The sequence below is a fragment of the Amphiprion ocellaris genome, chromosome 3, assembly GCF_022539595.1.
Source record: "Amphiprion ocellaris isolate individual 3 ecotype Okinawa chromosome 3, ASM2253959v1, whole genome shotgun sequence".
Lineage (NCBI taxonomy): Eukaryota > Metazoa > Chordata > Actinopteri > Pomacentridae > Amphiprion > Amphiprion ocellaris.
The window spans coordinates 31,931,154-31,948,094 of record NC_072768.1 but is presented as its reverse complement, the minus strand read 5'-3'; the positions used below and the strand labels follow the sequence as shown (position 1 = coordinate 31,948,094).

Genomic DNA, 16,941 nt, shown 5'->3' with positions numbered 1-16,941 from the left:
GCAATTTACAGAGGGCACAACCTAACAAAATGCACATCCAGAAAATATGTTGCCACTAAAAAGTTCATAGAAAAAATACTTAAGTTTATATATATTTGTGCTTGAAGAGTAACACATGAAATAAATGTGTTACATCATAAGTGTGATTTTGACACTATGAAATTAAAGAGTACAATTTTGACTCAACATTTAATGCTTCTGGCTGATTAATTATAAGCTGATAAATGTTTATCAATCTATATCTATTTCACTATCAGTGCTAAATATCACTACATGCATTCAACCATTTTTCATCAATTCCTGGTTGCATCCTATCCAATCCTGTTTACTTTCAACTGAAATCTAATTTTAAAACGCTCAGTTTTTTTGAGAGAATTAAGAGTATAATTTCACTTGCTCAGGTGAATCTACATTGTGTCACTAAATGGTCAAATTTGAAATCAGTTTACTGGTCATCAATATGGTCACTTTAAATAGCACCAATTTATAAATACTTGCTCACCGTCTTTGTGGTTAGGCAATCAGGAGAATACAACAAAGAGGGACTGAAATTGGACTTCATGTGACAAATCCAATAGCGACAGTCTATTACTCTAAAAGTTGTTCTCTCTGTATTCCATCTAATATGGGTCTCCATCTCTGAGCTAGATTCTCAGAGTCTGAGCATATTAACTCCCATTTGAACATGTGATATGATACAGGTGGCAGAACTGAGTAAATTAAAGCATCCATCAAATCAAATTAAAACAAACCAAAGGTCTTTTATTGATTCAAGCATGCATTCAGATGGCGTGACGTAAACTGGGACGGTCATGAACTCTGCTTCGGTCCAGGGATGTAATAAAGGAACTGTTCTGCACCCTGATCCTTAAATTTAACTGTACATGATGGACAGTCACTATATTTACAAACAACTAACAAATCCCAAAATGTACAAAATAAACAAAATTAACATGCAAATTAACCAAATGAACTGCACAAAGGGAAATAAACTCAAATACAAAGGACTGCAAACTTAGTTAAATTCAAAATGACAGAACCGGAAAAACAGTCGCAGGAAAACAAAACAGTTACAAAACTAAACTAAATAATTAATAATCCGTTAATACTGAATATTAAACTAGAGAATTAACCATAATGTAAATTGTATATCAAATAAAAAGAAAGAAATTAAGCTAAATTAAATCAGACGTTATGACGATACACCTGTTGAAAAAATAAAAGTTTAAGGAGTGAAACCCCGCTGTGTACACAATTAAAATAGCCGAAGTTCAGCTAAAAGTTGGTAAGTCTGGAATCAATATTTCGTTTTCAAAATGGTAGAATCAGTCAATGTGTGGACTGAAAAAAACTGATATTTCAAAATGTATTTTTCCCATTTTCCCGAGTACGTGATAGTGTCATTGCATACGTCATCACCAAGCGTCGCCTCGTTACGTACAATTATCGCAACTGCTGTTTTCAAACGGCTAAAAATAAAATATCTGCACACAGGCCATATTGTCCGCAAACTGAGGCAGAGTTCGTTGCTGTCTCGTTATATGGGAGGCTAACTAGTATATTTATTAAAGTAATAGTGGACTTTGGCTTGCTGGTTTTACTTTTTTTTGTCTGTTTTTATTTTGTGCTGCGGCGTGTGATGTGTAGCTGCTAGCTTAAGGTTGGAAGCAGATCTGACTCGGGTTCTTCCTCAGAGGATGGACAGCGAAATCCAACGAGACGGGAGAGTATTGGATCTTACGGATGATGCCTGGAGGGAAGACAGGCTGCCCTATGAAGATGTCACCATCCCCTTGGTAAATGCTGTGATTATTGTCCATTAATGCTCATTAGCATACGCTAATGTGGACAAGATTTGATCAGTCAGTTGCAGTAATTTCTCACCTGCCATTAGTTAAGCTTTATTGTTGACTACTGTTTAGTGAGCACAAAACAAACCAGAAGTGGTCGGTAGTTTCTAAAAACCAAGCATCCAGATATTGATTGCTAGCAGGTGTGATGTTTCCGGAGATTTAAATCACTTTGCAACAGGTGAACTCAATTTCATCTGTTCACAGGTAAAGCAAGACTCCTAAACAGGGCTGGAGGATATGTAATTGAAAAAAAAAATCAAATTGCGATTAGTTTGACAGATAATACGATTGCAGTATGAGTCATGTTAGTGGAAGTGATCATTTTTTTGCACATCTTTAACACAGAAACAGATCTAAAAATTATGTGATTTTTATTTTCCTTTCTTTTCTCTGCTGCAATCTGTACTAAATAGGCATGTTCCTTTTAGTCTGGAGAATATAATTTATCGGCCAGGAAATGTCTGTAGGACCACAGTGCTTAATTTATTATGGAATTTTGCGACAAATTTTACCTTATGTGCGATTTGGGTTTCAGCTTAGCCATTTTCCGATAATATTTCAATTTATTGTTCAGCCCTCCTCATAAACTGTCAAAAGAGGGAACATACAGCTTTGGAGATGGTGAGAACAGGAAGCCATGTTTTTGTTGGAAATTATAATCAAGTGTATTACCAAGCAGGTCATTTTCCTTAATTCTAATTTAATTTAATTTAATATGTGGAAATATACAGTCATAGAAGCTAAAATTTAATGATGGTAATTGTTTAAGAGATTGAAAACCACACAATCATATTATGCTGATGCTGTATACATGGAAGAGAAGGCCATATGGGTTAGTTAGAGCTTTTGGTTTAAGAAAACAGATGGTCAGTATGTGAAGTCTGAAAAGAAGCTTTGATTAGGATCTTGGGGACCTCTATGACGCACATTGGGCAGAGTAAAGAATCTTGTTACACTTGATGCTTTCTGTGACATCAGTTGACCTGAGGAGCAGTTCAGTCTGTTGTAGGCTACTCTGTGGCGTAGAGTGAAGATCACAGACTCAGCTTAATTTTTCTCTGTCTAAAATCTGTTGTGATTATTTGGTGTTAGAGTAATTCACAGAGTGTGGTAGTAGGATTAGAGATTCACCATATCTCCTTGCTTAATACGTGTGACAGTAACCATGTTTCAGGATCAAGACATATAGATGGGTGATAAGTTAAAGGAAAAACCTAAACTTTACCCATACATTAAGCGGATCCCGTGGCTCTGTTATGCTGTAGGTGATATTTTGCTGACATGGTTTACGTCCTCTTAGAGGGAAAAGTCTGCATGCTTTCTAGTTGTTTCAATAAGAAACAACCATATGCTTCTGCCTAAATGTCTAATAGAAGATATTTCTGCTATTTTATTTCAGCCTCTCTCAAATATTCTTGATTCCATTATAGTGTTGGTAAAGTAAATTGAGCTACTTGTCTTTTTTAATGGAATCTTGTCTCTGCTTTCTTTCAGAGTGAATTGCCCGAGGCTGAGCAGGACAATGGAGGATCCACAGAGTCTGTGAAAGAACAAGAGATGAAGTGGACTGACCTCGCCCTGCAGAGCCTGCACGAAAACACACCGAGCACTGGAAGCTGAGAGACAAACCTGAAATCAGACTGTAAAAATATCAAAAAATCCACCCTGACACTGCATTCAGACACATATTAATTGTTCTATGTTCCAGCTAAGCAGTAATGATACACCAATATTTTGATACTTTGTAAAAAGACAAATGGAAAGAAATCACATTAAAATTTTCTGCCTCCAGCAGCATGTTGATTGGCACATTTCTGAGACTTGCTAAATGTCTGTCGGCTATCTATCACTCTTATAAAACTTAAATGCTTTGTCTTCATTTTATTAAACTGTGATCATAAATCAAAACATCCTGTTGGAAGTTGGATGAACAGTGTTGGTCCTAAATAAGCCATGTATTCCACCCTGTTAGACTAAAGTCCCTAAAAAGTAACTATTCCCTAGTATTTGTTTCAGACCTACAGATTGTTCTATAATCCTGTTGGAATGTTTCGAGCAGCTCCTTTTACTTCATGTAGTGAAGGCATAGCACCCAATTTATCCACTCTATACAAACTTGCAAATTAATTACGTTGACAAAAGCGGTGGTCAAAGCTGCTGCAATGCCAAAAGAGTGGCTTTAAATTGGGTATATAGCACATTTTAAACAACAGAAGTTGAGCTGAAGTGATTTACTGAGGTCAAATGTCTTATATTAGCCAACACAAAGTGACTGTTATGGAATAATGTCCATACATCATTCATTTATTCAGTTAATTAATGCAATCTGGACAAAAATGGAAAATCATGCATTTGAAATTTTTTTGAGAATGAGAAGGATGATGGCTTTTCTCAGGTATGTTATATTTACATATACATTTGCTGACCCACAACTTTGGCTTATTCCCAGAAGAGTCCAGATACAGATACAGCTATTAGCTTGTGCATTTCACATAATCCATACCAGTGTGGCTCTATATGTGGTCATGATGCTGCCTTAATGAGGATGAGCAGTAACGGTAACTGAAATTTCTCACCTTGGACTACTTCAGTGATCTGACACGTGTTTTGTCACTAATGAAGGTCCTTCGATGATTTGAGGACAATAAATGTTGCATTATTACATGAACACAAAAGTAAAGTCAAGTTGGGATAACAAGCTTTATTTTGTCCCTTTTAAATGAGCTGTAAACTAATTGGACTGCACTGTAGTGAACTACTGTGTAATTATATAAACAACTCCATGAGTAAAATACATCAATATTAATTCAGAAAGTCCTGACACTTGAATTTGAGAGTTCTGCTGTAATTAGACAAGACAAAACCTTCATACTAGGCTGCAGTCCACCTGTCAGACTGATGAAACACCGTACTTTATTTCAAATTTGCTACTTTTACAAGATTGCTTACAAAATAATCATTGCAAGAAAGCAGGAAAACACACATTCACTTCCCTTTTCTCCCTTGTAATTGGGGTAGGTAAAAATTAAGAAAAAAATAAAGCCAGAATTTATAAATACAGACAGCAGACAAGCACAGGCGCACACACACTTCAACACAGGATTGGTTGTAAACATGAACATGACAAGTAAGCTAGAACTTCAAGTGAATTAGCCACAGGTAGCAGCCTTTGATTACCAGATACCTCTTTGGCTGCTTGCACTGTAAATCTGCTTTCACAACCTAACCAACCATTGCCACACATTTGGATATTACAACAAAGTGAAGTTACCAACGTACCTATCCAGGACAAGAACAGTAAGCTCAGAATAGAGTAGTTACTGGATGTAACTCCAGGTCAGTGAGTATGTTTCACTGATATTTAGCAAGAAATTACTGCTAACTGCAGCTTTAAAGCCTGGAAAAGGCAAGAAAGGCACATTCTGTATTTTTCTTTTTTTCAAACTGAATGGAAAAAAATGAATGCACAGATGATTGTATGGATGAAATACACTAAAAATATCCATCATAAGGACACAAAGACAACATTTTTATTATACTATATCAATATAAAACATGAAAATGACACGTAGAAAAAAATCCAGACAGAAATGCAATTCACGTCACAGTTACCAAGACTGTATTACAGCAGGTAGAATAACTGTAACTAGCCTATACTTTGCCTACACAGGGGTCATTTTAACCTCTCTTGCAGTGCATGTAAACATATCACACCAGCACAGTTTCCTTTTGGGAATACAGAAAAGCAGTCATCATTACATCCTAGTTGTGGATAACTTGCGCTCTTGATCTTCAATGATGGCTTCAAACCAGGGCAGAAGTCCTGAGTGTAGCTTCATCATCACTGTGTCCATGCAGCCTCCGCCATGAGCCTGCGAATGTGGTCGTGTGGCCCCTTTCCCAGCAGCGCCGAGGGGTGTCGGTAGGAGCCCCCCAGGCGATCCCAAAGTGTGAAGTATTGTCCGTAGTTGTAGTTGAAGTACAGGTGATGGTCTACGTGGTGAGCGGCGCCGTTGATGAGAAATATCAGGTTACCCGGGAGGCGGTAGTCTCCATCATGTATGGAAATAGTCCAGATGTTGACAAAGACAAAGAGTGAGAGGTAGACCACCTGGAACAGAAGTGTCCAAAAGGTGAGTTAAATCATTTTACAGTCTGTGTACTCTTGGAATATATATATATATATATATATATATATATATATATATATATATATATATATATATATATACATATATATATATATATATATATATATATATATATATATATGTATATATATATATATGTATATGTATATATGTAGAGTTAACCAGAAAAGTTTTCCATGATCTAACATCACAGTAGAGTAGATGAGCAGACCAAGACCTTGTGGAGGGGGAAGATGAAAGGGTAGACGTGGTAAGGTAAGCTCTGCAGGAAGCCGTCGAGTGGGTGGAAGGCATGGCTGGCAAACGGTGTAGGGATCTTGAATATATGGTGCTGCTTATGCAAGTGCTGAGGGGGAGAAGCATAAACGATCTGAATTTCAGGACTGATCCAGTAGAAAAAATACACATGAGAAATGTATTCTTAGCTGTACAGTGAATTACAGTCAAAATCTGTAGCTATGATAGAGGAAAATGTCATATTCTTTACTTTTTATTAGGAAACTTGAACATCCAAAGTGGCTAATCTGACAAACAGATATATAAAAAATATATACAAAAAATTGAATATTTTCTCATTCATGGCCACCTCCAAGTAGTAAGTTAAACCTCTGGTCATGAACCTGTCTTTAATGATTTCTTTGACATCTTGGTGGCATGTGTAAATGTAGCACTGACATACTAGTGCATCTCAAAAAATTAGAACATAGTTTAAAAGAAAAAACTCATATAAGTAAACTTTCCTCTATTCTGTATTCAATGCCTGTAAAGTGAAATATTTCAAACCTTTTTTGTTTTGATTTTCATGATTATAACTTTATAGCTCGTGAAAATCTGAAATTAAATTTCTCAAATTATTTGAATATTTCCTAAGATCAATCAAAAAAGCATTTACAATACAGAAATATCCAACTTCTGGAAAGTATGTTCATTTATAAACCCAATGCTTGTTTATAGCCATAATGATCAAAATTTGAACAAAAAATGGCTTGAAATATTTCATTTTACATGTAATGAGTCTGGAATATATTACATTTTCACCTTCTTAAATTACTGATCGACTGAGCTTATTTTTGAGACGCAACAAAAAGTGTCCTATTTACACATCAAGCACATATGGAGCACCTTTAGCAGTCATTTCAAGTTTTGATTATGTCCACCTGGTGAATGAAAGTCACCTTTTGTCTCCTGTGTTGGCCTCCACCAGCTCTTAAGGGATAATTCTAGCTTTTTAGCTGTGAAATGTGAGTTTTTAACTTTAACTATTTGGCATCTGATGCCGGGCAAGTAGTTTACAGTCAGTTCTGAAAGGTTATTTTCTGCTTATAAAGCTGCCCACTGATTTAGGTAAGAGGATTAATGGGAGCACTGATCCAAAACTATAAAGTAAAAGTAAAAATGATTTATAGAGCTGAGAGGAACTGCAGAGTCAGGTGATAATTCTCATTGGTAATATAAACCTTGTGGCTCACCTTGTAAATGCTCTTATGGTGCATCCAGCGGTGTATCCAGTAGATGCACATGTCAGTAAAGAACAAGAAACCAGCGATGCTCAGGAACACCCCTGACCAGCCTGAAACAGAAACATGCTAGTCAGTCTGTTACGGACTAACTTTACAGTTTTAAATGCACTTTCAGCCTATTTTTGGAGATTTTCACAGCCTTAAGAAAAGCTTAATTTACAATTTCACATTAAAATTAAAGCCTCTCTCCAATCATTAATTAAATCCCCTTAATAATAATAATAATTTCCCTTTATTTGTCAAAAATACATTACAGCACTGTGAAATGTTGCTCTTCGCATATCCCAATCGGGATCAGAGCGCAGGGTCAGCCATAGTACAGCGCCCCTGGAGCAGGGAGGGTTAAGGGCCTTGCTCAAGGGCCAGACAGTGGCCGCATCGGGGTTTGAACCACTGACCTTCTGATCAGTAGTCCAGAAACTTAACCATTGCATCACCACTGCCCCTAAAATGCTGGCAGCGGTGGGATTCGAACCCACGCCCCCACAGAGACTGGAGCCTTAATCCAGCGCCTTAGACCGCTCGGCCACACTACCTCTTATGTGACTCTGCTAGACAGCAAAGCCTGCCAAAAATAGGCTAAACTTCTTGGCGTCACTCTCCACAGAAGTCTGTAGTAAAATGCAAAGGACTTGTGCGTTATGAAGAGAAACCAGAGTAAGTAACCTCCGTGTTACATTTTTTTTCCATAAAACTAAACCCATTCTGCCTTAAATTGACTTAGATGTACCTCTACATTATTGCTCGTACAGTGTGTGAATCTATGAAGTCCCATCCAACATGCCGCTATTCACTGCAGCTCGAGCACACCAGCTCACCTCGATTCTTCTCAAACACTGTGAAACTACTTTGCACTACTCCAATGGCAAGTTGTCGTACATGTTCTAGAAAGAATTTACAGTAACTGGGAAAAAAAATCCACGCTTCTAATTGATTCCTTCGGTATGTTACGTATAAAACCCTGGAAAGTCTAAATCTATGTTCTTGTGATCAGCTTCAATTTCAAGATGAAAATGCTCAGCTAGGATGCCGATTGCTTATTTTGATTGTGATGTGTCTTCTAACATATAAAAACCACCATATGGAGCTGTTAACAAGGTACAAAAAAAACCAACTTGAGTCTTTAACATGAATCCTGCTTTGGGGTTTAAGATTTTAAATAACTGTTGTCTCACCCAAGGTAGATTCATTGATGTTGTCATAAAGTTTGCTGTGTCCTCTGATCTCCAAGAAGAAAAGGGCCACAGTGGGGAAACTCATCCAGAAGATGGAGACAGTTCCCAACTGGATCTCTTTTCTTACTTGGTTCTGTGTTGGGTGAAAGACACAAACAGTTCACATCGTCCATCTATTCTACTATACAGTTGTGAATTTAGGGCCTTGTCTACCACATGGCCTACCTTTACAAACTGTGGATGTTTCATTAGTTTATGGTCAAACACGTAGTAGAAGCTGAGACCACCAAAGCCCAGGTAAATGAACAGTGCTCCCAGGTTGGTCACCACCCAGAGGCTGATGATCTGACGCACGGCCGAGTCCTCGGGCCACAAGGTCGGGTAAACATACGGAGTGAGGACGTAATAGTCAGCTATGTTCAGCACATGATCCATGGCAGTCTGCAGAGAGAATGGAATGTGCAAACCAATCATAGAGTAGGAGAAAATAACTGGCTAAAAAGTTGTGTGTGGAATGGTTGTTACTCTTGAGTGTTCGTAATTACCGAAGTGAATAGATTTCCATGTGTGATGTACTGTAAACACTAAGATCTTTTTCAACCAGAGTTTAAAGTGCATAAAATGCCTTCCCTGACATGCTTATTCTGTTCTGAATGCTTTTCATTCTGTGTATCCTGACCAGGACAGAAAGCCCATGCAGACATTTAGAGTTGCACAGAGGGCTCATATTAAAGTTACATACCTGCACAGATGTCTGCAAATCAAGCTGCTATACCTTTAGAATGTAAACTCAAAATACTAAAATCTGTCTAATCCATCATTAAAGCAGCTTGCAAGACTGAAAACTTTTTACGTGGATCTTGGTTGCAAATCCCAGCAGCCTCAGATCTGATCACACTCTTCAGTCAGTGGTCCCTTCACACCTCTGTTGTAGAGTCGCCATGGTGCCAATCAGTGAGAAAACAGGGAAGCTGTGGAAAATAGTCAGTAGCAACATGTGGAGTTCATGCAGTGAACAAAACTGCAGAAATCTGCTCACGTGAAACAAGTCTGATCGGAAGTAGTTGTAGAAAGGCTTCAGCTTGACCTTTTTATATTCTTAATAATTGTTCTGATCGGATTCTATTAATTTGTGCTTCTTGAAGTTATTTTAACACAAAATATAAACTACATTTGATCCCAAATACCATCAGTGTGCTCTGCAATGCTACCGTTATTGCTGGTATAAATGGAAAACAAACAGGAGCAACATCAGAAAAACAAGAATGTTTCAGTGCACATGCTGCAGAACAGCTACAATCTTGTTTTTTCACCTTGTTAAATTTAGTGAGCTGAAAAATTTTCAGTAAATATTAGTGGTTAATTCAAGAAAATCCAAACAGGTTTTCAAATATTGCTTCATCAGGATTTCCGAAGGAGTCCTTTTTGCTGAACTGACCTGCTTCAGGATTGCAGCTGGAGGTCAGATTTGTGTGAACCTTCCTAGAAAGTGGACGAGTCCTCATTCCTCCATACACAGTCTGTCCAACAGCATGAAGACATGCTGCCAAAGATAGCAAACTACTCAGTGGCAGAACTGCACACTGAAATGAGTTATTGCCAGCCTGTGACTTTTTTAGAAATATAAAAAATAACCCTTTCCCCTTGAAAGTAGCAGAGGTTTGAAGTGAAGCTCTACTTTGCTCTGTTTTCTTGAGGCACTACGTCCCATATGGGGGATCCAGACACGTCTGTCCTGATAGAACAGGATCCCAGCGTGCTCAGCAAATAACAGGCAGCTCAGTGACAGCAGCACACTTGATCTTGCAGACAGGTTTTGGGGGGATTTTCAGTGGGGTTGGAGTGAAATATCTTTTTTTCTACATCATGAAATTGTTAATCAGAGTCCCTGTAATGGAATGCATTAGGATTTTCTATGAGTTATACATTAGAAAAACAGTAAATCTGATGCTATTTGTTGTCACACTATCATTAAATATGTAATCTAGAACTGAACTGGAGCCAATGAACATTTAAAACCGCTGCAGATCAGTTTTATTGCAAAATAAAATCACTTGCAAGGAATAGCATGTCATACTTTGTCATGGATGTACCCTGACTCATGCTGGGCTGCAGGATCAGGTTCCAGATGAACTATCTGCCCTTTACTTCACAGACACACTCCAAGTCTGCCCAGTCATACTGGTTAGACCATCCAGCTGACTTCTATTTAGTAGTGAGAGCTGCGGCATAGGAAAAAGTCGGAAAAAAAACATGTTCAACACTTTGTGATCACAGAACATCTGATCATAGACACTGACATGTCACACAAACACACACATCTTTAATACAGGTAGAAGATGCAATCTCTTTGCAATTAGAATAAGGAGGGAAACAGATAGTCTGAACAGGATGATCAATATTTGCATGCTGATGTTTAATGTGTGACCTTTATGATTTATATTACAGTAAGTATGAAGTATATCTAATAATAATAATACATTTTGTTTATAGTTGCCTTTCAGAACACCAAAGGACACCGTACAAAGCAATCAAAGTTAAAACACATTCAAATAAACAATATAAAACTTAAAGATGCAAAAAAAAATTAAAAGAAGGACATTTTTTAAACAGCAGAGAAAGAAATAGGAATGGAAGTCAAAGTGAGCATGTTTGTCTGAACAGGTGGGTTTTGAGATGGGATTTGAAAATGCCCAGCGTGTCAGTGTTTCGTATGTCAGGTGGGAGGGAGTTCCAGAGGCAGGGGAAAAAGCGGCTGAAGGCTCTGGAGCCCATGGTGGTCATACGGGCAGGAGGGATGGTGAGGTTGAGGGAGGAAGATGATCTGAAAGTCCTGCTGGGTGTGTTGATGTGGAGGAGATCAGTGAAGATGATGCAGTGCATGATTGGGAGCCAGTGAAGTTGTTGGAGCATAGGGGTGATGTGGTGGAGAAAAGGTGTCCTGGTGATGATCCGGGCTGCAACATTCTGAACTAGTTGGAGTTTACGGAGGGAATTCAGGGGGAGACCAGAGAGAAGGCAGTTGCAAAAATCCAGGCAGGATGTGACCAGAAAGTGGACCAAGATGGTGGTGATGACAGAGGTGAGGGAGGGACGGAGGCAGTTGATGTTACGGAGATGAAAGTATGCAGACCGAGTGATGTTACTGATGTGGGTTTGGAAAGGCCATCAAGGACGACACTCAGACTGGAAGAGAACTAGGATTTGATTTCCTCCATGGAAATGAAGAGCTGGGTGTTGTCCGCATAGCAGCGAAACTGAATGTTATATTTACGGAATATATGACCAAGGGGGAGAAGATGAATAATGAAGAGGATGGGACCAAGAACAGAGCCTTGGGGAACACCGGAGGAGAGGGGAGATGGCTGGGATGTAAAAGTTTTTAACTGAATGAATTGAGTGCGGCCAGAGAGATATGATGTGGACCTGTCCAGGGGTGTGCATAATAAACCAATGGATGTCAGTCTATGGAGGAAGATGGAGTGGGAGATGGTGTCAGAAGCTGCACTCAGGTCGAGAAGGATGAGCATGGATAAGAGTGTGGAGTCTGCTGCCATCAGGAGGTTGTTGGTTATTTTGAGTAGAGCTGTTTCTGTGCTGTGGTGGAGATGGAAACAAGATTGGAATTGTTCATAGAGGTTGCTATTGGTGATATGGGAGTGGATTTGAGATGCAGCTGTTTTCGCTAGGATTTTTGAGAGGAATGGCAAGTTAAAAATGGGACAAAGGTTGTTGAAGTTGTTGGGGTCTGAACCAAGTCTCTTGAGAATCAGAGATTTGAGAGGTGATGCACTGTATAGTTTTCTAATGTATGCAGGCTGCAGGGTTCTGCATGCACAATTTTAAACCAATCAAGCGTAAGATTATGACCACATGCCTAACATTGCGACGGTCTCCTTTATGCTGCTAAAACTCCTCTGACCCAATGGGGCATGGACACAGGACCACTGGGGATGTCCTGTGGTGTCGGGATGGTGGCAGCGAATTCTGTTCGTCCTGTAGGTTGCAGGGTAGGAGCTAACTTGATCAGACTGATTCTGGCACATCCCACAGATGCTCAGTAAGATTTGGATCTGAGAAATGTGGAACCTGGGTGAACACCTTAACTCTGTCGTGTTCCCCAGGGCCACTCCTGGCCAGTTTTTGCCTTGTATTGGGTTGCATTGTCCTGCTGATGGTGGCAACTGACATCAAGGACTGCTGTTGCTATGGGAGAGAGGGAGTTGGGGGTTGCATGACCTGCAATGTTTAGATAGGTGCTACATGTCAAATATCCACATGAATGTCAGGACTCAAGGTTTCCCAGCAGAACATTGCATTATACAAGATGATATGTAAATGTAAATGTAAATGATATGTGACAGAGGTGATTGTCGGGTTCTGAGAACAACACAGGATAGTCACAAAGACAAGCTTACACCAGCAATGTCTCATAAAGGAGAGAGTTTTTTATGTGGCAGTACCGTATATTAAAGATTAACTTGTGGACATTCGCTCCACACACTTGTGATTCATTTTCTTGCTTTAGTAGTACTTGTTTGTCCCGTGCAATCTCTGGTTGGAAGTCTTCTATGGAATCTAACTGTCTGTTTTTAGTTTAAAACTTAATTTCTCCTCATTTAGCTACCATCAGTGTGTGAAAAGATGATTGTATATAAAATTGCTTACAGTTAACTGTAGCCTTTGCATTTTTTGAAGATTGTAAATTCCTAAGAGAGTGGTCCAAAGTTTGAACAACTGTCTGTTGAAGGTATTTAAGTGTATGGTTTCTCCACTCATAGCTTAGTTGCTCCATAGATACCTTATTCTCTACAAATATTACATGCAGGGAAAGCACGCTCAGGTAATATAAATGTGTAAAGGTCTCCCTCTAGAGCTCTGAAACGCAAACTGCACCTCCACGTGTGCTGACTTCATATCTTTCTCTGAAACTTTATTGAACATTTTTTTCCCATTTTTAATAGTTTTCACACCAACTGTGCCAAATTAGCGCAGTAAATCACTGTATTTTGACCATTTCTTGAGAAAACTGAGAATTTTAGGGTACTACTGAGTAAAAACCACATATTTAAACATGTTAACCAACCAGTGGCAGGTACTAGGATTTATAAACATGTTAAATTACAAATGAGAACCTTTGTGTTTAAGCTTCTTACCCCGAATCCAAATTCCGTTTAAACAAACAAATTGAGCTGAACTGTTTTTACATTTATGAGACTCACTTCATGAGTCTCTTGCGTTCTCCAATCACATATTTAATATTCTAAAATTCCACAATTTAATTTAGCAGATGCTTTTATTCAATGACGAACCTCTGAGAGTACATACAACACAAATATTTCATCATAATCATAACAGATGAGTCACCATTTCTACAGTAACTGCCTCTGGCCACATAATGGAATTAGATGATTGTGAAATCTGAGTTCACAGTAGCTGAGTAAAGCGAAAATACAAGAAAATTCAGATTTTGCAGACGACACTCCAAACTGTCACGTCTGCTCTTGTCGCTGACGCAGTTTTTACCTCACGGATGCTTGCATTGCACCGTTTTTTTCTTTTACCTTTTATTCATTCACACATTGTAAAAAGTGGAATCACATTTATCTTTCTGGTTCGCTGAAGGCAGCTTACTTTTCTGGATCCTATACTCTGCTATGCTGTTTTGAGTTTTTTTGTTTTGGCCGAGCAAATACTTCAAGAAAACTGGAAACTTCAAATTGACTTTCCTTTAAAATTTTAGTTGCAGCAAAGCAAACTGTTCATTTGTGAGGAATCAGATACTTTAAGTACAGCTAACTTAAACCAAAGGCATTAATGTTACTTGTCTTAATTTGGATAAACTTAATTCTACTAATTGAGTGAATTAATCTAAGTTGGTCCAACTATTCTCTGTTCTGAGAATATAATAATACACAATAATATATAATAGTATGTAATCACAGAAATATACCACAAATAATATTTCTTTGAAATTACTAAAGACAAAATTAAACCAGAATCAAAGGATGGTACACAAGCTTTTAGGTACTAATAAGGATTCATTGTACTTGGAATAAAAGCTTCATTTGTATTGAAGTAGACTAAAATAAAATATAATTTTGTTGTTTTGCATAATGTGGAAAATAACTGTAGCTTTCCTAAAATAATAACTTTACTCTTAAGATCAAATCAATTAATATGATTTTTGGAAAACAATGGTGAATGTTTTTGCTGTAATGTTTGTTTCTTACAGCAATTTATTCTAGTCCTTGGTGAATGAGGGTTTAATAGAGTGGAAAATCGTACATGTGTCATTTATGAACTTTACTGTGTAATTTTTTGTCTCTTGGGAGTTTTTGAACTTAATTTTAACATAAAATAAAGCTCTGGGAATGGAATAAAACATGCCACTGATATTTATATTCAAGTTGAATGTGGTTTTGTGATTTTGTTGTGTTAATTAATGTTTTAATTGCTTGCCATAACAAAGGTTGCACTCATCACTCATCTTTTGTTTCACTCTTCACTCGGTGGTTTGTCACATGTTGCAGTGACTCAGCTCATGACGCGCTGACACCAGAACTGACCTGTTGCAGGAGAAACTCTTCAGTGCAGCCGGACGGTGGCGAGTGCAAAAATGCTGCCTTCAGGCTCCTGTCGCAAACTCGTAAACATGACCAATGTCAATATGGGAACATGGGGCACAGCCTAAAAAATTTAAGTTTGGAATAAATAAATATAAAATATTTGATTTTGTTTTTCATTACTTTATACACGCAATAAAATAAAGTGGCAGAAGTGAAAATGTACAAATTGCCCAAATGGTTCAGTTAATTCTAACAGAGAGAGGGCGAGTTGTAAAAGTAGAGAAGTCTATTTAAAGGCAATTCATTCAGTACAGTTCTGCCTGCGATATATATACTATAGGTGGATACTACTAAATACAGATTTCTTCTTCATCTTCATCTTCTTCTTCTTCTACTTCTTCTTTTTCTTCTTCTTCTTGTTCTTCTTCTTCTTCTTCTTCTTCTTCTTCTTATTATTATTATTATTATTATTATTATTATTATTATTATTATTATTATGTGGACATGCACAGTTTGGCCTGTTTTGGGGAATATTTTTACAATTAACTTGTAAATTAATATTTTTTTGTGACTTTACTAGATATTATCTGTAATTTAACAAAATAAGGTAACTCTGTAATACCACTATACTGCTTTTAAAAAGCCATTAAGTATTACAGTGTATCAATGAATGATCAATACGTAGATGATAGATATATACGGACATGTATACTCAAAAGTTAAAAAAGAACTAGAAGTTAGGAATAAACAATAGATATTTACATGAGAGTACAGTAAGGTTTTTAAGTGAGCATGTCACACTGTAAAAGAAATTAATGTTTTTATAAAAAAGCTTTTACCAGCAATTATGTATACAGCTTACTGTGCTTTCATTGTTTTTCCTGTTTTGTTAAATTACAGATAATGACTGATAAAATATGAAAAATGTACCTTTACAAGTAGACTATAAAAAACCACAGAACAAAATAAGACAAAACAAAAACACACAAAAAAGTCAACATTAAATACATTAAAAATCTATATTTTGACAAATAATTTGTTCTTTTACAATGTTTAACCATAAGATTACGTAATTTTACTGTATTTAAATCCCTTTTCAAAAACATCTTTTTTAAAAATCTGCCATTATTTTCACTATTTACACACTTTTAAAATGTCACAGAATATTTTCTTTTAAAAAATTTTTTTACAGATGTTATTTTATTTTTACAGTATATCTTGCTATTACTAAATTTGCATTTATTATTTTTTCATCTATTTTCTACATTTGTTTGTATTTGATACAATTAAGTCTATTTTATCTTCACTTTTTAAATGCTGAATTATCTCTTATTCTGTCCCTGGTGTTTCCTCATTGCATTTAGTTTTTGTAATGTTTCCTGTCAAGAAAATTCTTCAGTGGAGTCCTGACTTCTCCAAATAAATATTCAGTTGTCTCTCAAGTCAAAGCAAAATTTTACTTATGAAAGGAATCACTTTAACAGAGCAGAGTCTGAACGAGTGACTGGCAATAGGTGGAAACAGTTTAGTTTTTAAGCAGGCACATAAAGAAGTTACATTGGTATTATCAGTTCCTGAGCAGCCAGTTTCAACCGGCTGCTTGCAGGATCAACTTGTAATATTTTCATGGTCAAAGTTAGATAATGGAAATTTATTGGGTACATTGGGTTATA

General features: G+C 37.2%; 2 protein-coding genes and 2 non-coding genes across 8 annotated transcripts; 1 reads left to right on the top strand and 3 right to left on the bottom strand.

Moving 5' to 3' along the window:
• Positions 1-1,436: 1,436 nt before the first annotated feature.
• Positions 1,437-3,647, top strand: anapc13 (anaphase promoting complex subunit 13). Its single transcript, XM_023281908.3, has 2 exons — positions 1,437-1,796; positions 3,348-3,647. The coding sequence occupies exons 1-2, from the start codon at positions 1,698-1,700 to the stop codon at positions 3,471-3,473; spliced, it is 225 nt and encodes a 74-aa protein (XP_023137676.1). The 5' UTR covers positions 1,437-1,697; the 3' UTR covers positions 3,474-3,647.
• Positions 3,648-4,539: 892 nt separating this feature from the next.
• Positions 4,540-10,418, bottom strand: LOC111576308 (lathosterol oxidase-like). 5 transcript variants are annotated; one of them, XM_055006696.1, is made up of 7 exons: positions 10,138-10,418; positions 9,442-9,670; positions 8,925-9,140; positions 8,700-8,832; positions 7,474-7,574; positions 6,222-6,350; positions 4,540-5,964 (listed from the first exon to the last, which is right to left on the bottom strand). In XM_055006696.1, exons 3-7 carry the CDS (start codon positions 9,132-9,134, stop codon positions 5,695-5,697), a joined length of 843 nt encoding a protein of 280 aa, XP_054862671.1. In that variant the 5' UTR covers positions 9,135-9,140; positions 9,442-9,670; positions 10,138-10,418; the 3' UTR covers positions 4,540-5,694. The 5 variants fall into 5 exon arrangements, with proteins under 5 accessions (XP_054862671.1, XP_035809485.1, XP_035809486.1 ...); XM_035953592.2 differs by having other exon boundaries at positions 9,553-9,670; XM_035953593.2 differs by lacking the exon at positions 9,442-9,670.
• Positions 7,979-8,060, bottom strand: trnal-aag (transfer RNA leucine (anticodon AAG)). Its single transcript has one exon. It is a non-coding gene; the product is annotated as a tRNA-Leu (tRNA).
• LOC111576309 (U5 spliceosomal RNA) lies at positions 8,070-8,185 on the bottom strand. The gene has a single exon (XR_002746809.1). It is a non-coding gene; the product is annotated as a U5 spliceosomal RNA (small nuclear RNA).
• Positions 10,419-16,941: the final 6,523 nt, after the last annotated feature.